Below are 23,310 nucleotides of genomic sequence, written 5' to 3' on the forward strand. Positions count from 1 at the left end.
AGCACTGCTAACAGTGCCCCTGTCACGTCCATACCCGGTAGCAGCACTGCTAACAGTGCCCCTGTCACGTCCATACCCGGTACCAGCACTGGTACCAGTGCCCCTGTCACGTCTATACCCGGTACCAGCCCTGGTACCAGTGCCCCTATCACATCCATACCCGGTACCAGCACTGCTAACAGTGCCCCTGTCACATCCATACCCGGTACCAGCACTGGTACCAGTGCCCCTGTCACGTCCATACCCGGTACCAGCATTGCTAACAGTGCCCCTGTCACGCCCTTACCCGGTACCAGCACTGCTAACAGTGCCCCTGTCACATCCATACCCGGTACCAGCACTGGTACCAGTGCCCCTGTCACGTCCATACCCGGTACCAGCATTGCTAACAGTGCCCCTGTCACGCCCTTACCCGGTACCAGCACTGCTAACAGTGCCCCTGTCACATCCATACCTGGTACCAGCACTGGTACCAGTGCCCCTGTCACGTCCATACCCGGTACCAGCACTGGTACCAGTGCCCCTGTCACGTCCATACCCGGTACCAGCACTGGTACCAGTGCCCCTGTCACGTCCATACCCGGTACCAGCACTGGTACCAGTGCCCCTGTCACGTCCATACCCGGTACCAGCACTGGTACCAGTGCCCTCGTCCCGTCCACACCAGCAGCAACACTGGTGCCACACCAGCAGCAAGCAGCGGCGCCGCCTCCCCACCCCTAGGGTGCCGGCGGTCCCGGACTGACCCGGCGATGAGGATGATGATGCGGAGCGGGTCGCGGGCGATGGTGAAGAGGAAGAGGCCGAGCGCGGGCCCGAAGGCGATGAAGGTGCACCCGAAGAACACGGCGAGGGTCATGGCGGCGGGGCCCGGCACTCGGTACCGGGACGGGGCCCGGCGCTCGCTGCGGACCGCACCGGACCGGACCGGACCGGCCCCGCGGACCCTGCCCCTCTCCCGCCCTTCCGGGACAATGACGTTACGCGACGGCTGCGCGCGCCGGCGCGGACGGAAGCAGCTCGGTGGGGCGGGGCCCCAGCCGGGGTGGGCGGAGGGAATGTGCGGGGTGGGCGGGGCTTGGGGTGGCACGGGGTGGGGGGGGGGCAGTGGAGGCACGGGCTGTCACGGGGGACCCGATCCTGACATGCAGGGACATGAGTACACCCACGGGAGCTTGGCCCTGGCACCTCACAGCACCCCCTGTGTACCCTGTGCCCAGCCCAGGGCCAGGGCTAGCTGTCCCCAAGGGGCCCTACCTGCCTGGCACCCCACTGTAGGTCTGCCTCGCTGCAGAGGGGCTCTGGTGCTGCTGCCAAACCCCCTGCGTCCCCCAAGGATGTGGAGCGGTGGTCACACGCTCCTATTGCACAGCCCGATGTGGGGTGCAGTAACGGGTGCTGATACAGAGCATGTGTAACTCACACAGCAATGAGAGTGCTGCACGGTCACGTCCATCGCGTTTTCTTCTTACAGTCAGTAATGTGTATTTGGAGACTGTGAGCTTTGGGTGGCGCTTGGCTTTGGGTGGCCTGACCTGTTCTGAAATCACTCAGATCCCTGCAAAACCCACACAGCTTGCTAATGCAGCTCTTCACACCCTCACCCAAAGCCTCCGGCTGTGAATGCAGAGAGGAGAGTGGTGGTGGGCTGTGTCTGGCTCCGCAGAGCTCAACGTGTCTCTATGATGCTCTTTGTGTGGTCCCTCCCCTCCAGCGCATAGTTCAGGGGTATTGAACAGGAGGGGTTCGGAGATGAGCTGAGGCACCAGAGGGATGAGAAAACTGGTGAAGCGAGCAGAGGTGAGAGGCTGCCAGGGGTTAATGTGGTGGTTCATCAATGGGGTGGCAGCCCACACGAGGGCTGAAAGCTGTTCGGGGAGATCTTCGATGTATCAGGCCAAGGTAAACAAATCCAAAGGTTGAAATTCAACAGGAGAAGTGCAGGAGGAGAGTGGGAATGAGGGAGAAGGAGAAGGGCACTGCAGTCCTCAGTGTGGGTCTGAGTGATGCATATGGAGAGAGGTGCCTGCAGGTCAAGCTCTCCTGACAGCAGCCTTACAGAGCTTCCCCTGCCCTGCATCTCTATACAGGGCTGAAGCGGAACAGAGGTGGGTGGGAGCATGGATTAAATGCAAAGCTTTGCTGAACCGTGAGAGATGGGCTTGTGCCTTTGGCACAGAGCATCACGGGGGAGCAGTCGGGGTCTCACTGCCAAACCAAGTCCAGCGGAAACAAAACAGGCCCTTGGAGCAGAGCATAAACGGTGAAGTTGAATGTTCTGGTCCAAATCAGGAGGCAGCAGCAGCTAATGGGGAAAACCACCGGGTGTGAAAGGGCTCTTTGTCCCAGCAGGAAGGCAAAGGGTGCCCAGAGGCTGTGCTCTGGGGCGCACCCTGATAGGAGCCTTGTTTGCAGTGTGAAGTGCAGGCTCCAGTGGTTTAAACTCATGCTCCTTTCACAGCCAGACGAGCCCCTGCCTGGAAGCTGCTTTAACCAAGAAATGCAATGGCTCAGCTGATGTGCTACGGAAAACCAAGGCAGATCCAAGGAGGAGCTCCAGCCCTGCACTGTCCTTCCCTCCTTCCCTCGCTCACAGCAGGCCTCACACCCTGTGAGGACAACCAGAAAATGAGCATTCCATGCAACAGGAGCCATTTTCCCTGTAGAGGCAGGTCTCAGAGCCAGAAACCAGAGGTGCTGCTCCAGGGGGAGAGCAGGAGGCCGGCAGCACCTGGGCAGGAAAGAGATGCAATCTCAGCACCCTCCTTTCCTGAGCCGAGAGGTGTGGCAATAAAGGAAAGCAGACAACAAAAGCTATCCCTGCCAGCCACTCACTGGGGTGATGGCCCGGCTCAGCAAGGGGTCAGCATGAATTGTGTTTCCTGGCAGCATGGGGTTGTGCTTTTAGAGGGATATCCGCCTGGTAGCATGGGACAACGGGGCTCAGCGCACACCATGGAGGGGCCTGAAGCAGAGGGCAGGACTAGATCCCGACTTTGGGCATCCCCAGGAAATCCAGCCCGGTTTGGTGACAGCGATGAGACACATCCTGATGCTTTTCTCTTTGTGTTAAGGAAAATACAGCAAGCCAGGAGGAAACTTCCTGAATGTTTTGGGAAGCAGTTGCATTAATATTTGCTGGTTTGTACAGCTGCCCCTCAGGCAGGCATTGGCAATAGAAAATGCAACTAGTAGACAGGGTAAGCAGCTAACCCCAGACCTGGAGAAGACCCTCATAGCTAATGTGTGCATGCATGGTCACACCCTTGTGTGTGTGTCCTTAGATGGTGTCTGAGGATGAGCATGAACCACAAAGCAGACTCCATGGAGAAGTCAAAGACCATGTGGCTTCCCCAAGTACCAGGCAGGTAACATGCTGGCTGTGGAAGGGGACATAAAATCATAGAATAATTAAGGTTGGAAAGGACCTTAAGATCATCAAGTTCCAACCCCCCTGCCATGGGCAGGGACACCTCACACTAAACCATGTCACCCAAGGCCTCGTCCAACCTGGTCTTGAACACTGCCAGGGATGGAGCATTCACAACCTCCCTGGGCAACCTATTCCAGGGCCTCACCACCCTAACAGGAAAGAATTTCCTCCTTATATCCAATCTAAACTTCCCCTGTTTAAGTTTGAACCCGTTACCCCCTGTCCTATCACTACAGTCCCTAATGAAGAGTCCCTCTCCAGCATCCCTATAGGCCCCCTTCAGATACTGGAGGGCTGCTATGAGGTCTCCACGCAGCCTTCTGCTCTCCATGCCAGTGACATAGGTCCATCACTGTGTGCTTGAAGTGGATGATGAATTTGACTGAGCTTTAGACGTGAAGGTTTCGTGTGCATCCCAAGGAAGTGATGGAGACAAGCAAATGCAGCCCACACCTGGTGTGTCATCACTCCCAGCCCTCCATAGCCGCAGAGGACACCTTTATGCCAGCCATACCCTCCCTAGACTCAAGTTCCTGCAGAGCCTTTTTGCATAAACAGGGCAGGGAGACCCCCACCATGTCTCCCACTGCTTCTGCCTGAGCACAAGGACTAAACATACCCATTCTTCTTGTCAAACTGCTTTTATTTGGACATGAAGACAGGACAGAGCCAGTCAGGCTGTGCACAGACAAGATGCCCCATAGCCACAGTGTAAGGCTGCAGGGCTTCCCTTCTCAATGGATGTGAGGATTTGGCCAAGACGCAGTACAGCTGATGACATCCTGAGCGTGCCAGTGGGGTGCACGTGTGGGGTAGGGAGGAGGGACAGGAGGGATCCCCAAGATAAATCAGAGGTTGTTCAGTTCCAACAAGGTCTGGTCCAGGACCTGGTGGATGCCCACATTCTCCTCTTTGGCACTGGCCAGACTCTCTGTGAATACAAGGGACACCCAGCCACACACACAGACACAAACCCAAGTGTACCCAGGAGCAGACAGACCCACGCACACCACACCAGGCACAGACACACGCACACAGATGGACATGTCAGTACAGTGACAGCCTCCAGCCGAGCGGGGTGTCCCTGCAGAGCAGAGCCCACATGAACAGCCCCATCATCGGCAGGGATGAGCTCCAGGACCTGCCAGAGTGGCCAGGCCACCCAGGCTGGTCACTGAAGGTGGTCCCCACTCTCCAGCATCTCCATCCTCCCATGGTGCCCTCTCGCCCATGGTTGAGCCCTTTGCAGCACAGGTGCTGTTGGTGGGTACCACTCCTTGGCCACTCACCAGCACATCCTGCCCCAGGGCATCACCATGAGGCAGGCTGTGAGCGTGTGTACAAACCCTTGGCCAGCAAAAGAGGAGAGCCAGTGCCTGCTGCATGACCCAGGAGTGGTCCGTGAAGGAGTGAGACAGCAGCCTGGGCAGGCAGAAGGACAGCAGAGAGAGAAGGAGCAGAGATAACAAGGCAGCCAAGGCTTGGTGTTCTCTTCCAAATGGCATCCTCCTTCCCTCTAGAGATGTGGATGGGACAAAAGCTCTGCCCACCCAGCCCCATCTCCCAACACTCCCTGCTGGGCTCTTTCCTTATCCCCTGCCCCAGGTTTGAGGCATCAGGCACTGTGGGTTCCAGCTTGTATCCCAGCACCCTGCAGGGACCCTGCTCTGAAGGCACCTTCCCCGCACAGTTTAGGGTGACCAGAGTGAGGAGGAAGAGGCTGGCTGCTGACTCCAGCGACAAGGGGAGGAAGGCAGTGATACAAACCACCGCATCCCTCCTCAACAGGGCCAGGCTGATGCTGGGGCACAGCCATCACCACGTGGGCATCCCAAGACATCACAAAAACCCTCATTGCTCTCCCAAGAAAAAATAATCAGCTCCAGAAGGGTTCCCTGTCCCCCCCTCCCCAAGCAGGGCAGTTACCCCCAGGGGGATAAGACAAGGCTGTACACCCTGCCTAGCCCTAGGAAGTGGGTAGGGGCTCCTAACCCCAAACCAGCCTGGCCAAAACGGGGCAGGGGTGCTGGGACAGGGAGCTCTGTGCAGCTCAGTTGTTAAGTTCAGTAAGGATGACCCGCAGCTCGTTAGTGAGAACACGGTTTTTCTCGGCCTCCTGCTGTGAACGCTCTATAGAGAAAACAGAGACATCGGCGCAGCAGAGGAAAGAGAAAGAGAAAGGGAGTTAGTGAAAAGAGACAGCATTCCCCAAAGCCCTTGCTGGAAATCCCACAGTGGGGATGACCTGGACTGGCAGGAACAGGCAGCCAGACCCGGGACAGGGCTGTAGCTCCATCAGTCTGGGAACTGGGTTCTGGGGCAGGATGCTGAGGAAGGAGGAGGAAGAGAACCACGGACCCATCTGGGGATTGCTGAGGAAGGTAATGCAGGAGAGATGCCAGAGCTGACATCGCTGCTTGGAGGCAATGTCTGGGAATGGGACAGTGAATGCACAGAACCAGGTCTAACCCTGCTATTTCAGGCCTAAAATGTCATGGAGAAGGTGGCACGAGATGAGGAAAGCTGTGTATGAGAGCCGTGGGGTGGTGGGGGTGCCATGGCTGCGACCACCTCCCACCACCCTGCTGCTAGCACCCGCATGAGACAGGCAGATGAGGGACAGAGCAGAATGAAGAAATCAAAGGAGAATCCAAGGAAAGAAAACGCTTTATTAAGACCAACTCAGTAACCCAGAGGGATAGAACATAAAAGAAAAGTCATGAGATGCAAACTAAAGAGCAATGTGCAAAGGACAGAAAGGGAGGAGCAGGGGGTTTGTGTGCTGCCTGCCTGCCTGCATGGGACAAGGCTGCCTGTATAGCCAGACCCAACCCTCTATCCCCAGGGACTGAGCTTTGGCAGTGGAGGTGCTGCTTTCCCTCTGCAGGTCCTCCTCACCCTGGGCCCAGCGAGCAGCACCAGGGAGCTTTGCTGGGGGGAGATATGGGGGCAGGAGGCCCAGAATTGCAGGGTCCCCGGTGCCTCTGCTGCAAGGGAGCCAAGGAGGGAGCTGCTGAAGTGGAGGGCTCCTGAGCACAACCCAGTTCATCACGGGGCTATGCAACCACATGGGCACTGCCCGTCCAGTGCATGGGGGTCCCAAGGGCTGCTCCCCTGCCCTGCCAAACACCCCAAAGCACCTACATCTTCTCACAGAATCACAGAATCAGCTAGGTTGGAAAAGACCTTTAAGATCTTCAAGTCCAATCATTGCCGCAGGACTACCAAGACTAAACAGTTATAACTGAGGGCCTCATCCACACGGGTTTTGATCACTTCCAGGGCTGGTGATTCCACCACTTTGCTGGGCAGCCTGTTCCAATGCCTGACCACCCTTTCAGTGAATAAATCTGTCTCCCCACTATGGGGTATTGCAGGAACACGCTGACCCAAAATTGCCGATGGACAGGCATGGGCTAGGAAGGACAGAGGAGGACAGAGCAGGCAGGGAGAGCAGTGGGATGGCCAGGCAGGCAAGTGGCTGAGCTGGGGAAGGGGAAGGTGGACAGGGAGCTGCAGTGCTGGTGCCCGGTGTGGGCTCAGAGGGAGGTCATGTCATTAAGTGCATTGTCCAGCTCCTCGCTGATGGCTTTGTACTTCATCTTCTGCGCATACACTTCGTCTGCAGGCAGGGGGCAGGCGGGGGGCAGATGGTGGAGCAGAGTGGGGGGCAGGTGGTGGAGAGAGAAAGAGTGGCTGTGAATGTGGGGCCAGGGAGCGTGCAGGCACAGGTGGAGTGGATGCAGCTCTACTTCCCACCAGAGGCAGAGCCCAGACCCCAGAAGCTCTGTGCTCCCACCACGGCATCCAGCCTCACCCCTTATGGGACCCCTGCCCATCCCCTCACCCCAGCCCCACCGGGGGCACATCCTGACCAGTGCTCCCCAAAAAAGAGGGACTTGGGGCTGGTGGGAACATTTTACCTTCTAGATCATCAATGGTTTTCTCCAGCTTCGCCACAGACCTCTCTGCAAACTCGGCACGGGTCTCAGCCTGCAGAGCACAGTGGGGAGAGGGTGAGCTATGGGGTACCATAGGGATGGTGCAGGCTGCACTATACCCTAAATGTGCCCCATCTGCACTTCTGGTGCCCTCCTCTGTGAGCCTTCCCCTGGGAAAAGCAAAGGACAAGGGCCCCATGGACCCATACACACTAAATCAGAGCAAGCTGATGGGGAAGCATCCCTGACCCAGGCACCTGCATGCAACCCACACAGGATGGCACATTCATGCCTGCACCAGTACGGTGCCAGCCCTTGTTCTGGGTTCAGCTGTAACACCTTACCTCCTTCAGCTTTTCCCCTAGATACTTGATTTCCTCCTCATACTTGTCCTCCTTGGAGGAATACTGCAGAGACAGAGAGAGGCACCCATGAGCCCCATGGAGATGCCCCTGCCCATCCTTCACCCCAAGCAGGAGACCCCATCACCCCGAGGCCCCACACACTCTGCCCTGTCCCAGCACCCCCCACCAGCTCCTACCTTGTCAGCCTGGGCCTCCAGGGACTTCAAGTTGTTGGTGACAATTTTCAGCTCCTCCTCTAGGTCACCACATTTACTACATCCCAAGCAGGGGCCGCCAGGAGGAGGAGAGGGATGGGGAGGCAGGAGAGAAGAAGGGAGCAGAAAGAGCAGGTGCGGGGAAGGAGGGAAAGAAAAGAGAGAAAACAAGTTGAGAGAGGAGAATACTCAGGACAGGTGGAGGAGGAGCAGGGCTGCTGCGAGCAGGAGCTGCTGGGGCGCATCACTTCATCCGTTCCTCCTGACTCCTTGCACAGACACCCTGAGCATCACCGCTGGCGCCACCAAGGACAGCAGGGATGGAGGGATGGAGGAGCATGCCCAGCCTGTGCCCATTGGAGAGGAAGGCGAGGGGAGGTTGGTGGTGGAGGCAGCGGTGCAGAGAGGACAGAGGTGGCTCGCATGGTTTGAGGGACAGAGACAGAGAGAGGGCCTGCTGCACATCGCCCCGCGCCCCTGCACCAGTACCTCTTCCTCTGAGGCAATGAGGGATTTGAGAGTCTGGTCCATGGTCCGCAGCTCTTCTTCCAACTGTCTCACGCGGCTGGGGTGGAAGAGGGGCACCCAGCAGAGAACAGGGTCAAGGATGTGCTGCCACCAGGTCAGGGTCCCTCTGCCCCCAGCCTGCGAGCCCAGGAGCCACCCCTGCCGCTCCAGAGAGGGACAAACCCATCCCAATGCAGACACCCCTACAGCTGCCAGGGATCTGGGGCAAGGGCTGTATGGGACCCCCTTGCATTGCCCACCTGGAGCCCTCCTCACCTCTCTGCCACCTCTGCCCTCTCCTCTGAACGCTCCAGCTCTCCCTCAAGGACAACCAGCTTGCGGGCGACCTGTCAATGGAGCAAGAGGCATGCATTGGTTCCATATTTGCTGGGGACACAGGGCAGCAAGGAGGTGCACCAGGGGTCAGGACCCGGGGAAGAGGACACGCACCTCCTCGTATTTGCGGTCAGCCTCCTCAGCTATGTGTTTTGCCTCCTTCAGCTGCATTTCCTGGAGCTCCATCTTCTCCTCATCTTTCATGGCCCTGTTTTCGATGACCTTCATGCCTCTGTGGAAAGCCCAGCCCAGAAGATGTTATGGCTGCAGGTTACTGCTGCTCCTCCTGCCTGCCCGCTGCATTCTAACTCCACCATCCTCCAGCTAAAGCAACACGGGACATCACACATGGGATAACCCTACCACAGTAGAGTCACACCAGTGGTACCCCAAGGATGCTCTTGCACACAGTAACAGCAGTGGAGCTGCCCCCAGGGCCATGTTCCAGAGATGTGGCTACGGTGGCTCTCAACCAGGAAGGTCCTGAACCCATCATTTGTGGGGGGAAATATGAGCAGCCTAGGATGAGCCAGCCACAACCTTTAGGTAATGCTGGAAAACATCCTGTGGCAAAGAGCCTTTTCTCATTCATGGGTGATGCTCACAAGCAGAGTGGTCCCCATGAACCCTCACAGCAGGGAGTCCTGCAGACCCCTCTGCCCTCACTCAGATTCTGTTGCTCAAACTGGTCTTTGCCAACAGAGGGAAGAGCTCATGTAACTGTCAGGAATGCTGTGACATGTCCAGGCACTCCCATTCAACCTGAGTGCCCTTGCCTGCATGGCTCCTGCCTGGGACACCTGCCATGAAGATGGGGCAACACACTTTACAGCACTGGTTTTATGAATGAGGGTGGTTCACTCTCGTTGTTCCCGGGCACAGATGTCCCCTCCTGGGCTACTGTTCAGCACTTGCGCATAGGAGGCTGCTCTGGGCCAGAAAACAAGCTCCAAGCACCCCCTGGCTTTGCTTACAACCTGATATTTAATCAAATTGTCCTGGATTTTGTGGGTGCCTTGAAATTTCATAGCCTTTTAAAGAATGCCCGTATCTGGGGAACTTCACTGCACTGCGGCTTTGCTCTATCCCTTTGGGATCTGCAACAAAACCAGCTCAAACCCCATGAGGTCACTTCAGAAGGACCCCACAGTGAAACCAAGGGGGCTGCCTGTAATCAGTGATGATTCGCTGCCACCCCGACTGTCCCTTCTGATCATACCTCTCGCTCTCATCAGCCGCCTTCTCAGCCTCCTCCAGCTTCTGCAGGGCGGTGGCCAGGCGCTCCTGGGCTCGGTCCAGCTCCTCCTCTACCAGCTGGATACGGCGGTTCAGAGAAGCCACTTCAGCCTCAGCCTGGGGAGCAGAAACCCCTTGGTCAACCCATTGTCTCATATATATGTGTATGAAAATATATATATACACACACACACACACATATATATATACATAAAATACATATATGCGTATTTCAAGAAGCATTTTCAGCGTTTACATCCACATTTGCTAACCATAACACCCCTGACACTGTGCAACAAGCCAATGCTCACTGGAATGGGATGCCCAACCACACATCCATCCCCTTGCTTTTCCATATGGAAAACAGCGTTTTCTCTTTCCCTAGAGCCCTTTTTGACACTGTCTCCTCCCAGCCACGCAACCCCATCCCGGCATGTGCAGCCCCTCCACTGTGTCCTCACACCTCCGGCTCCCACCCTGGAGAGGGGCAAGGACATCGGATGGGGTAGGGTGGCCTGTAGTAGCCATGCCGTAATGGGGATGGTATTTGGGGTTTGCAGAGCAGTGAGTAAAGGGGGAGGAATGCCCCATGCGGCTCTGCTCCCGAAAAGGAGATGGGAGCTGCTTGTGGATTTCCTGTTTACGGAGACAGTGGAGCGAGCCGGGAGCGTCCCCTGCGGGAACCCCCAGCCCTGTGACACGGGGCAGCCTGAAGCCAAGCGCAGCCCCCCCCAGCTCATGTATGGAAAGGCACTAGGGGCAATGCAGCCAGTCACCCGCAGCAGGCTGATGCCCAGCCAAGCTGTGACTGTTGGAACCCAATGGACCAGGGCCCCCTGCTTTCCCAGGCTCCCTGTGCGCAGGGCTGAGAGCTGGAGCCAGCCGGGAGCAGTGGCCCTGGCCCCCCGCCAGCCCCTTGATGCCTGGCCTCGTGCTCTTTCCATTTGGTAAAGGCCTCCTGCTCCATCGCCACCAATGGGAAAAGCTGCCTCAGCAGCTCCCGGCCCTGCTCCCCACCGGAGGGGCTGCAGGAAGCGAGCCCCAGGGGTGTAAAGAGATGGGTGGTGATGAGACCTCAGCGCGGGAGCAGCCTTGTGTGCCAAGGCATGGCTGGACGTGCACCAGCACAGGGCATAATGTCTCCTGCTTATTCACGGGCTGGAGCAGGCCTGGTTGGCTGCAGTGCCTGGCTCCCTCTGGCCTCATGCTCCAGCACTGGGAATGCCCCAGGGGACACTGGCCAAGCGCAGGACCGTGAGAGAAGCAAGTGGCTGTTGCCCTGTACGGCCCCACAGAACACCCCTGGTCCCCTGTGGTGAGTCAGCAGGGTAGGGACAGACACATCCAGCACATCTCAGAGTGGGGTGAGGATGGCACAACAGCCACCTCCACCCCATGAACACCATTTATCCTGGCCCACCATCAGCTCGTTCCTATCCCGACCGGCCCAACAGGGAGCTGGGGCTGGCCGGCACAGGGTGATGCTCTGCCTGCGGCATCTGCATCACCTCACTGGGAGCCTTTTTCCCAGGGAATCACCCCCAAAGTGGGTCAGAGCTGCCCGGATGGACACTTGGGAACATGAGCACTCTGACAGCTCCCGGTGACTGGGAACCCGATCTGTGGCTGCAGGAAAGGGCCATTTCCTCCACACACAGCCCTAGTGACAACAACCAGGGTACCGCACCCAGCTCTGCCGCTCCCGATATGATGAGAATTTTGAAAGAGTGGGCATAGGGAAAAGAAGAGAAAGAAAAAACCCAGCCTCAACAACAAAAAAAGCCAAACCAGGAACAAGCTGCAGCTTGGAAATGCCGTCCCATTGCCAAAGCTGAAATATTGGCTTCCTGTGGCAGTGGGAAGGGGTGGCTTTTCCCCATGAAGGGACACGCAGGAGAGCTGAGGGCTTTGAGATCGCTGCCACCCAGACCACAGAACCCGCTGGAAGCCCGACAAGAGCCTGGGTGTGGGTTGTGTAGCTGTGCACGCCGCGGGAGGGGAGCCTTTCCCAGGATCTGCCCGACCCCAACCAGAGCCACGGCAGAGCCGACTGCTCCCCGGAGCCTTGCCCGCCAGGGAAGCCCTGGGGAGCCCCGAGCATCCCTCTCAAGATCCATGGAGGAAGCAGCTCAGGAGGCAGCCCGGCGCTGTCCAAACTCCCCTGCCCCAGTGCAGCGACCACCGGCTCCCAGGGCACCTCCCGGCGCTCCGCAGCGGGGGCACCACCCCGGGTACCAGGACGGGTTGGAGGGGTTAAGGGGTGGCCGTGCCCGCGGGGATGGATGTGTGCGGCGGGCCCGGGGCCGCTGGAGCATCCCGGGGGGTAGCAGCCCCGCCGTCCCCCGCCGCCTGCTCCCCGGGCGGCCCTTACCCGCTCCCGGGCCTGTCGCTCGGCATCGGCCTCCCGCTGCAGGTGCTCGGCGCGCTCCTCCGCCTCATCGGCCACCTGCTGCAGGCTCTGGATCTTCTTCTTGACGGCGTCGATGGAGCTGATGCCGGCCATGGCGGGGGGGCTGCCGGCGGGGAGGCCGCGCCGACGAGCCCTTTGTGGGATCCGCCCGGCTCGGGCAGGAAGCGCTCAGGCAGCGGCCGCTCCCGCCGCCAGCCCTGCCTCCATCCCTTCCTGCTCCTCCTCCTCCTCCTCCTGCTGCTGCTGCTGCCACCGGCCGGCCCGGGCAGCGCACGCAGACCCCCGGGGGCAGCGTGCACGGTGCCACATCGGGAGGGGTGCAGAGCCCCCAACAGGCATAAATAGGACTTAGGGTGTCCACTTGGGCAGGACGCATGGTCACCCCCAGGCAGGTCCCTACCCCCACAAGGCATGATGCGAGGTGGGCTCTGGGCAGGGCACGATGTGTCCCATCCCGAGCAGGGCACGGTGCCCCCCTCCCCGGCCGGTGCACCATCTCCGTTGGTACGGCACATGGTCCCCCCAGGCAGGGCACATAGTGCCACCCCCGATGTGGGACACAGCTCCCCCCCATGGCAGGGTACAGACTGCCCCCCCCTACCCCCCCAGTATGGGACAATGCCCTCTTTCTTCCATGGCAGGGCACATAGTCCCGTCCCTGGGCACGGAGCATGGCGACCCTAGGAAGGGGTATGAAGTTCCACTGAAATCCCTCAGAGCAATGCAGAGAAGCCCAGGAAGTCTGTTCCTCTGGGAAAGAAGGAAGCCCAGGGAATCTAGGAATGCCAGAGCCTGGACCCTGTGAGCACCCATCAGCACAGGGCAGTGTACCCATGGGTGCTCCCAAGTGCTGACCCCACACCTCCTGCTGCAAAGCTGAGGGATGTCACAAACTTCTTCCCCATAGGGGCTGTAACAGGTAATAGGGGTAAATGGGGCAGAGCTGGCTCCTGGGCATCCTCCCATGGTACCTGGGCCAGAGCCGTGCTTCCCCAGCGGTCATCCTGATGCTCCCCCAAGTGAGGGCCTAGGTGAGCCCCACAGAAACCCATGGGGCCTGTGGAGGTCTCCAGCTGCCCTGGGGGCTCTGCCCTATGGGGGAGGCATGTCCCCCAGCTCCTGGCTCTGCATGCTGGCCGGGGCACATGCCTTGATCCATCAGGAGAAGCTGGTGCTGGTAACACTCAATCCTTCCTTAAGGAGCTCTGACAGCTCCAGGGCAGCCCCAGTTGCACTTCGTACCTGCCTCTACAGACATCAGCTCCCAGTCTGACCCCTCCAGCTTCCCTTGGCTCCAGGGCCAAGGGTCCAGGGGGTGACCTGGCCACACCACCCTGCAGTCCCACATCACCCTGCCAAGAGGCAGTGCTGTGGGTCCCATGGGAGTACATGGCCTTAGCCTTGGCCTCCATCCCAGCCTATCCTGCCCCACTCTCAGTCCAATGCCTGGGTGCCAAGCCTGCACAGGGTCAAAGAATGGGGGTCCTTGGCAGCAGTGGGGCAGGGATGCGCTGGCTGTAGGCAGGTTGGGAGGCAGGTTAGGGGGCTGCTCCCGTATTCCCAAGGCAGCCAGGCTGGGTGCCTCCTGCTCTGGCCCCACCCAGGGATGCAGTCACTTCCCAGCAGAGCCCCGTTCCCTCCCACCGGCTCGGGGAATCACCAAATAAGAGCAAAGTCTCGGCCTGAGAGAGCAACCGGGGCGGGAACTTGGGTGAAGCTTTTCGGGATCATGGCCTGGGAACAGGCAGTGGAGTTTCCCTGCGCCCTGCTGGGCTGGAGGGGATGGGCCATGGGATGGGGATGCAGGGGGCTGGAAGGAGCTGCCCTGGCCCTGCACCATGCCCCGCAGCTCCTGCCTGCATCCTGCCTGGGGCACCACGGGCTGTCCCTCCTGGGCACAAGAGGTGCTGGGGCCATGGGGCTGCCAGCATCATGGTGCTGCCGATAGGCTGTGCCCGGCCTGTGCCACCATCTGACCCCTCTCTGAGTAAGCAGAGGGGTCCCCAGGGCTACATGCAGTGCCATCCAGTGCCAGGGGCAGGGCAGTGCGGAGCAGGGAGAGATGGATTCTTTTTAGGCATTTGGCAGTGTTCAAGGCTGGACTGGATGGAGCTCTGAGCAGTTTGTTCTCGTGGAAGGTATCCTTGCCTGCAGCAGCGGGTTGGAATTGGATGAGCTTTGAAGGTCCCTTCCAACACAAACAATTCTGGGATTCTATGAGCTTTTGACTTGTTTTTGCCGGGAGCGGGAGCCTGCCTGGATCACTGTGATGGACCCTAATCTGACCATGGGATCAGGACTGCCTGTGCCCTCAGGAATACACTGTCCCGGCAGCCAGGGAGAGCATGGGGGTCCCCAGGGAGGTGGGCTTGGGGTCCACCCTGCGCTTCCTCCACCAGAGCCCGGAGCTGGCTGTGCCTTGCCCCAGGAGGTAACACCAGCCCTTAGCACTGTCAGCACATTCAGGTGCTTGGCGCAGGGACCTGGGGACTCCCAGAACCCTGCAGATGGGGCAGCATGTGCTCTGGCATGGACCCGGGGTGGCTATGCAGTGATGGGGTCCCAGGCTGCCCTTCACTGCATGTCACCCTCCAGCCTTTCTCTGGAGGGGCCGGTGTCCCATATCCATCCACCGTATCTGCTGGGATGGGATTCTCCATGCTGAAGCCTTCAGACTTGCTGAGCTGCTGTGGACCGAGAGTGAGGCAACCCACCCTGCGTGTCCAGGATGGCACTGCACAGCAGTCAGCAGCAAACCTTCTGCACCCCACGACTGATGTCTGCCCAGTGCCCAGTGCCCTTTCCTCTGAGCACCACACTGGGGACATTACATCCATGCTCAGCCACACCCCAACACAGCATTTGTCCTGTCCTACACCAGCACAGATCCAGTCGGACCAGCGTAAACCCCACTACACACAGCAGCCACCCTGCCCAGCTTGACATGCCTGCCCCCTGCCAGGATAAATGGACCCTCCAGAGGATATTCAGTGTTTTAACTACTTAGTTTAGCATCTAACTAAACTGGGGCAGGTCCATAGGGTCAGCAAAACAAGGCTGGGGAGCTCCACCAATGCTCCCAGAGGCTTGCCCCCCCTCCCCGCAGACTTGTGTTGCCAGTGCTCGTCCTTGTCTGTTCACCCCTGTCCTTGGCATCCACCTCGGAGATTTGACGCATCTCCCCCATTTAGCTCCATTAAACCAGCTGGGATTGGATTTTTTGTTCTCAATCCTAAAAAGCCTGGCTGTGCCCTGCTGGCCGTCCTCCAGCCGGCTCCCCTTTAGCTTCTCCTCCTGTTTCTAGGGTTGGTTTTCATCAAAGAAGGACTGGGTATCAAAAGGAGGATATATTTATAGGGTGTCAAATACCCTGTGTGGCACCTCAGGTCGTTATACCCCGTTCCTGAGCTGCACACAGCTGTTCCACCCTTCATCTTGGCCGGGCACAAGCCAATTTCAACACCTTCCTAACATCTCCCTAGCGGGATCCATTTCCCAGGAGAAATATCAGTCATAGCACTAAATAAAACTCTTCCTGGCCTTGCCCTTCCCAGGGTACAAGGTGGCACATTGGACCCCAAAATGACCAAGTCCCCACCCATACCCCCCGAGCATCCTTCCTTGCAGCCAGCCCTCAGCAGCAGGCCATGGGCAGAAGCATTTTCCACTTCTCTACTCTTTTTCACTTTCCTGCCACAGTTAGGAAGTGCCACAGAGATTTCCCTACAAGCATTGTGGAGTTGAGTGCTTGGGCAGCAGTGACACAGCTCAGGACGCTCATCCCTGTTAGCTCTGGGGAGCTAGGCAGGACCAGGGACCCCAGCATTGCCCACTGCAGCTGGCCTGGCCCCGCAGCCCAAGCAGGATCCATCAGTCCCGGCATCTCAGCCTAGTTCAGTGTCAGCATTGCAGGAATGGGATCCTGACAGTCTTCCCCATGGACACTTTCCATATAAGGCCCCCCTCTTCCTTCACCCCCCCCGAGGTCCGGTGCCCGTGCACGGCAGAGTTGCCGGTGCGCATACATACATCTGTAGCTTTCTTCTCCGCCTGCTCCAGCTTCTCCTGGGCCTCCTTGACAGCCTCGGAGTACTTCTCCACCTCATCCTCTGTGCCCTTCAGCTTCTTCTGCAGGCCCTGCTGCTCTTCCTCCAGCTGGGGAAGGGACAGAGCTGGGGGTCAGGGCTGTGGTGATGCCCACCAGCCTGGGGAGGAACAGCCATCCTCCTCCTGGGGACACAGCAGGAGCACAACACTGTCCCTCTGTCACCTGGGGTCCACACGTCCTCGAGGGGGTCCTTAAACCCTGTCCGAGCTCCCAACACCCCTAAGACCAGTGCAGTTTAGGGGGTGGTGCCCCCCCCCTCCCTCCCCCCCCCCGTGTAGGGCACTTGAGGGGTCCTGACTTGAGGACACAGGTCAGGGAGGTAGGCAGCAAGAAGGTCCCTATCTCTATATGGCTGGAGTGGACCATGATATCCCCAAGGGTCTCCCTGGCAGAGGGATAGGGAGCTGGCACTGGGTGTCTGTGGAGGGACCAAAGTGAATGGTCAGGGGCAGCAGTGTGGAGCACTGGTCCCTGGGGTCAGGCACCCAGCAGGGTGAAGGTCCTCGGGGATGGGGACCCAGTGGTTTGAAAGTCTCAAGTGCCAGCCATCCCTAGAGCTGGGATCCACCCAGCAGGGAAAGGTCCTCAGGGCACGACGCCCCTAGGACGGAGGTCTCCAGGCTGGATACTCAGTGAGGAGGTCCCCAGGACTGGGCACCCCTAGGACAGGGTCCCCAACTGGGACATACAGCATCTGGAGGTCCCCGGGTTGGAAACCCCTAGGATGGAGGGTCCTCAGGATGAACCAACTTCTGGAAGAGGGTCCTCAGGGCTGGACACCCCTAGGGTGAAGGGTCTCCAAGCTGGATATCCAGCAGGATGGAGTCCCCAGGTTGGATACCCAGCAGAAAAGGGTCCCCAGTGCTTGGACACCCAGCACGACAGGGTCCCCAGGGCTGGACACCCAGCGGGATAGGGTCCTCAGGCTGGACACCAAATGGGACAGGGTCCCCAGGGCTGGACACCCGGTGGGGCAGTGTCCAAAGGGCTGGACACCCAACAGGACAAGGTCCCCAGGGCTGGACTCTCAGCAGGACAGAGTCCCAGAGGCTCAAGTCTCTTTTGGCTGCGGTCACCGGGCAGCGCCGGGGGGGGTGGTCGGTGGGACACCCACCTGCTTGCAGCGGTCCTCCGCCTGCTTCTTGTCTGCCTCCGCCTGCTCGGCGCGGTCGATGGCGTTCTCCTTGTCCAGTTTCAGCATCTGCATCTTCTTCTTGATGGCCTCCATGGTGGCGGCGGGGCGGCGGCGGGGCGCTGGACGGCGAAGGGAGCAGCACCGGGGGCGGCGGCGGGAGTACCGGGGACGGCGGGGGCACCGGCACTGAGCCCCCCGGCCCGCCGCGCCGCCTAAGAGCTGGGGAGGGGCCGCGCCGGGGCCGCCCCGGCGCCTCCCCCGCCGCCCGCCAGCACCTTTTAGGGACAGGCTTGCACCGGCCGCAGCACCGAGCGGGGCGGGGGGGGGGGCGCAGCCCCGGGCACCGGCACCCGGGGGCACCGGGAGAGGGACACCCGGGGCACTGCACAGGGGTAGCTCAGTGGCTCTGTATTAGGGACACCCCGGCGGCACTGTGTTAGAGACACCGCAGGGTATTGTACTAGGGGTACCCCAGTGACTGTGCTGGGGACACCCCGGCAGCACTGTGTTAGAGACACCGCAGGGCATTGTGCTGGGGTACCCCAGTGACTGTGCTGGGGACACCCCGGCAGCACTGTGTTAGAGACACCCCAGAGTATTGTACTAGGGGTACCCCAGTGACACTGTGCTGGGGACACCCCGGCAGCACTGTGTTAGAGACACCCCAGAGTATTGTACTAGGGTACCCCAGTGACACTGTGCTGGGGACACCCCGGCAGCACTGTGTTAGAGACACCCCAGAGTATTGTACTAGGGTACCCCAGTGACACTGTGCTGGGGACACCCCGGCAGCACTGTGTTAGAGACACCCCAGAGTATTGTACTAGGGGTACCCCAGTGACACTGTGCTGGGGACACCCCGGCAGCACTGTGTTAGAGACACCCCAGAGTATTGTACTAGGGTACCCCAGTGACACTGTGCTGGGGACACCCCGGCGGCACTGTGTTAGAGACACCGCAGGGCATTGTACCAGGGGTACCCCAGTGACACTGTGCTGGGGACACCCCAGCGGCACTGTGTTAGAGACACCCCAGGTTATTGTACTAGGGGTACCCCAGTGACACTGTGCTGGGGACACCCCGGCGGCACTGTGTTAGAGACACCGCAGGGCATTGTACTAGGGGTACCCCAGTGACACTGTGCTGGGGACACCCCGGCAGCACTGTGTTAGAGACACCCCAGGTTATTGTACTAGGGGTACCCCAGTGACACTGTGCTGGGGACACCCCGGCGGCACTGTGTTAGAGACACCGCAGGGCATTGTACTAGGGGTACCCCAGTGACACTGTGCTGGGAACACCCCGGTGGCACTGTGTTAGAGACACCCCAGGTTATTGTGCTAGGGGTACCCCAGTGACACTGTGCTGGGGACACCCCGGCGGCACTGTGTTAGAGACACCGCAGGGCATTGTACTAGGGGTACCCCAGTGACACTGTGCTGGGAACACCCCGGTGGCACTGTGTTAGAGACACCCCAGGTCATTGTACTAGGGGTACACCAGTGGCACTGTGTTAAAGACACCCCCGGGTATTGCAGTAGGGACAGCCCAGTGACACTGTGTTGGGGACACCCCGGTGGCACTGTGTTAGGGACACCCCAGAGTATTGCACTAGGGGTACCCCGGTGGCATGGTGTTGAGGACACCCTGGTGGCACTGTGCCAGAAGGACCCTGGGGTATTGAACTAAGGGTATCTTGGGGGCAGTGGGAGAAGGACACCCTCAGGCACTGTGAGACGGGCACCCTGGGACACTGCAGTAGGGGTACCCCAGTGGCACTTGGGAACACTCCGGTGACACTGTGTTAAAGACACCACAGGGTATTGCACTAAGGGTACCCTAGTGACACTGTGTTGGGGACACCCAGGTGGCACTGTGCTAGAGACACCCCAGGGTATTGCAGTAGGGGTGCCCCAGTGGCACTGTGCTAGAGACACCCTGGAGTACTACTCTAGGGGTACCCAGGTGGCACTATATTGGTGTCACCCTGGTGGCACTGTGCTAGAGGGGCCCTGGGGTATTACACTAGGTGTACTCGGGGGGCAGTGGGAGAAGGACACCCTTAGGCACTGTGAGAGGGACACCCTGGAACACTGCAGTAGGGATAGCCCATGACACTGTATTGGGGACACCGTGGGACACTGCACTAGGGGTACCCTGGTACCACTGTGTTAGGGACACCCTGGTAGCTAGAGGGACCCTGGGGTATTGCGCTAGGGACAACCCAGTGGCACTGTGCTTTGGACACCCCAGAGCAGTGCTCTGGGGGTACCCTGGTGGCACTGGGTGACACCATGGGACATGTGAGAGTGACACCCTGGGCACAGCACTAGAGGTACCCCAGTGGCACTGTATAGGGGATACCCTGGTGGCACTGCACTATGGACATCCTGGGGTATTGCACTAGGGGTATCCCAGGGGCAGTGGGAGAGGGACACCCTGGGAACTAGGGATATTTCAGTGGCACTGTACTGGGGACACTCTGGTGACACTGTACTAGGGACACCCTGAAGCACTGCAGTGGGGGCATTTCTGGTGATGCTGGGCTGGAGCAGACCCCCTGTGTCCTCTCACCAATATGGAGAACATATCATGTCTTGGTCCTGTGCTTGGGGACTGCATGGCGGGCAGTGTGCTGCTCCTGTGCCCCAGGGACACCACCACCAGCCACCCCCAGGGCCTGAGACCTCCCTTTGCCCCAGCCAGAGCTGTTCCTGCGCTAAAGGGACATTGCAGGGCTGGCACTGCCCTAGTAGACCCCATGCCCTGTCAGTGCACCCTGGGGCCTGAGGGACCCTGCTTGTTGGTTCTGGCTTGGGGGCACCATGGGCTGCCCCTGAAGTCTTAGGGACGCTCTTAAGCTGTGATTGCACTCAGGAATGCCCATGGGCTGTGATTTGCAGCTGGGGACACCCATAATTTGTGATTCCATGGGGGATGTCAGTCTGGCACTGCAGAGATACCCACAGGCTGTGACTCCCATCAGGCACCCGCGGACTATCCTTGAGGATAGCCACAGGCTGTGATTACACTTGGGGACACCATGGGCTGGCACAGCCCACATGGGGAAAATCCATTGGGAGAGAATTGAGTGGAGCCCCTGACCTCCCTATCCAGTTCCTGCATCATGCAGGTTCCCTGGCACCCGCCTCCCTGCTTCCTTGCACCCTGGTGCCACCATCCACAGCACCCATGGGGGGCATCTGGCACGTGTGCACTCCATAGGATGGTATTTCACGGTGAGGCAGGGGCCCCTCTTCATCTTCTTGCTCTAAATAAACTGTATTCCACAGGCAGAAAAATGCAAACCCCTCAGATCCCGGCTCCTCCAAAAATAACCCCAGCTTTAATAATGCTCGTAAATGCTTCTGGCGCATTCCCAGCTGCAGGGTGGGCTCCGGGACGGGGAGGGGGGGGGACTGGAAGGAGCCGTGCAGCACGTGGGGAGGCTGGGATGGGATGGGGACAGGGACAGGGGCAGGAGGGGTGTGCGCGCGGCCCCCGCCCGTCAGAGCTGCATCCAGCCCATGCCTGGCACAAGTTAGCAGCAGCGGCGCTCCAAGCAGGGAGGAGCAGAAAGGATTTGGGAGCTGGAGGAAGTGGCTTTCTATGAGCTCGCAGCACTGGGTTGTGGGGGGTGTAGGAGGAACGGGTGCAGGCGAGGACCGAGGGAAAGCAGCAGCAGAGCCACTGGTGGACTCTGGAGAGCTGCTATTAATACTGATGAATTAGGCACATATTTGGACAAGGACACTTGGTTACTGCTGGCACACGGATTCTGCAGGCAGAGGAGGATCTGTCTTCTGTCAGTCCTGGCCGAGAGTGGATGTTTTTCTGCAACATGCTTTGGCCTGCAGTGACTTCATGGGCTTGGTGCAAGGGGGAATGATGATGTGCATGGTGCGAGCAGAGACTTCCCTATAGCCACACATGGTTTAAGCCCTCAAATGTCCCCACAAAGGATGCAGTTTCCCCTTGTTGCTCACTCCCCCCTCGCTTCAGGCATCATGGTGGTGTCTGAGCAGCACAATTAGAGCCATCCAGGCCCATGAGTCTGCCCTCAAGGCCATGCTCTGGGGTGACCTACTGGACAAGGGGGTGCTGAGGAGTGTGGGTCACATCCTTCCCATTGCTGCCCATGTCTAGCCCTGCCCCAGGCTAAGGCTCCAGGGATGGGGACCCTGCTCCCTGGGGAAAACCTTGTTCTGCCATCCAAAGGAAACTCCCCAGGTACAACCCATGCTGCAGTGTCTCTCCTATCCAAGGGGTCCCCAAGAAGTTGGGCTGTGGCTTCCCTGCCTGTTTCCAACTTAGCCAGAGATTTAGGTCCCTGTGAAAGCACTGGTGCCTCATGTGGCATCGCAGCTCCAAGCCTCCAAGTGTGCTCACGCAATACTGGCTGCCCAAATCAACCCTCCCTCTTGCAGGCGAGATTTAGGGGACTGAGGCGAATTGCACCCCATGTCCCTCCACAGGGGTTTGTGCCACCACCCCTTGCCTGCACCCCAGCCCAGAGGACATGGCAGTGGATGTGCTTCCAGCCCTCTGCTCCTGCGTGCCAGGATGAGGATGGGACTGCTGCCACATGATGCATGAGACAGGCAGGGAAGCCAAATTCCAACTTCCTGGGGACCCCACGGATAGGGAGAGACAATGCAGCATGGGCTGTACCCAAGGAGCTCCCTTTGGATGTCAAGACAAGGCTTGCCCCAGGAGTGTGGTGAGACCCTAATGTGGGGCATGGAGTGGGGTCCCCATCCTTGGGTTCCTTACGCTGGGGCAGGGCTGGGTATAGGCAGCAATAGAAGGGATGTACCCGAACACCCCTCAGGACCCTGTGTCCAGGAGGTCACCTAAAGAACAGCCTAGAGGGCACTCATGGGCCTGGTGTCCTTGCTGCCCGCTCCGTGCCTGGCTGGTACCTGGGTGAGAGCCTGGTGGCGGGTCAGGCCGGCGCAGATTGTCAGGGGACAGCTGGGAGGGCTGGGATGCCTGCTAGAGCCGCAAATCCACCCGGGAGCCTGGCCAGGGGCGAGTGTCCTGGGGCGGGACAGCCCCTCCGTGCCCATGGGGATGAGACAGGGGCTGCCGGCAGGGATGCTGCGGGATGCTGCCCTCACCGCTCACACTGCCCACAGCTCACAGTGCTGGGGACCGGTCCCTGGACACAGGGGACATGCACCTGGCACCCCATATCCCTGCTGCACACTGCAGCATCCCCATTGCCACCCGGGCCCCCGAATCCCGCTGAGTGACGGGGTGGGAACAGGTGGGGACTCACTCAGGGCAGCTGCTGCCTGCACAGGTCGGACCAGGGGGGGCTATTTCGGGGGGGTGAGCTCAGTGCCAGCAGCTGGGAGCGCTCCGGCCGCATTCCCGGACCCACAGCACAACAAGCGTCTGCTGCTTCCCCACCATTGGGACACCAGTGACCAATGGTCCCCTACCTGCACCTTACCCAGAGGTACATTGGGCTGGGGGCATGAATAGGAGCCCGCAGCCCTGCTGTCCCCCCTTTGGTCCCCTCAAGCCTAAATCCCCCAGCAACACAACCCTGAGGCCCCACATCAGCACCTGCGAGGGCCAGCACATGGCTGGCAGCGGGGGTCCGGGCTGACGGGTGCCTTGGGGCTGGACATGCCTCA

General features: G+C 59.5%; 1 protein-coding gene across 12 annotated transcripts; it reads right to left on the bottom strand.

The window, feature by feature from the left end:
• Positions 1-4,055: 4,055 nt before the first annotated feature.
• On the bottom strand, positions 4,056-17,869 carry TPM2 (tropomyosin 2). Of its 12 annotated transcripts, none has more exons than XM_062633899.1 (9): positions 17,645-17,865; positions 16,452-16,577; positions 9,996-10,129; positions 8,891-9,008; positions 8,717-8,787; positions 7,916-7,991; positions 7,719-7,781; positions 7,357-7,426; positions 4,056-4,364 (listed from the first exon to the last, which is right to left on the bottom strand). In XM_062633899.1, exons 1-9 carry the CDS (start codon positions 17,756-17,758, stop codon positions 4,282-4,284), a joined length of 855 nt encoding a protein of 284 aa, XP_062489883.1. In that variant the 5' UTR covers positions 17,759-17,865; the 3' UTR covers positions 4,056-4,281. The 12 variants fall into 12 exon arrangements, with proteins under 12 accessions (XP_062489883.1, XP_062489881.1, XP_062489889.1 ...); XM_062633897.1 differs by lacking the exon at positions 7,916-7,991 and adding an exon at positions 8,423-8,498 and having other exon boundaries at positions 17,645-17,863; XM_062633902.1 differs by lacking the exon at positions 4,056-4,364 and adding an exon at positions 4,371-5,563 and having other exon boundaries at positions 17,645-17,869.
• Positions 17,870-23,310: the final 5,441 nt, after the last annotated feature.

Source organism: Pezoporus occidentalis, unplaced genomic scaffold, assembly GCF_034315485.1.
Source record: "Pezoporus occidentalis ecotype Australia unplaced genomic scaffold, CSIRO_AGI_Poc_V1 ctg408, whole genome shotgun sequence".
Lineage (NCBI taxonomy): Eukaryota > Metazoa > Chordata > Aves > Psittaciformes > Psittacidae > Pezoporus > Pezoporus occidentalis.

Coding starts and splice junctions, on each gene's coding strand:
- TPM2 (XM_062633899.1), bottom strand. CDS start 17,758: ATGGAGGCCATCAAGAAGAAGATGCAGATGCTGAAACTGGACAAGGAG. Junction 8,788..8,890: donor CTGACCGCAAATACGAGGAG/GTGCGTGTCCTC, acceptor CTCCATTGACAG/GTCGCCCGCAAGCTGGTTGT. Junction 7,427..7,718: donor TAGGGGAAAAGCTGAAGGAG/GTAAGGTGTTAC, acceptor TGTGCTCTGCAG/GCTGAGACCCGTGCCGAGTT.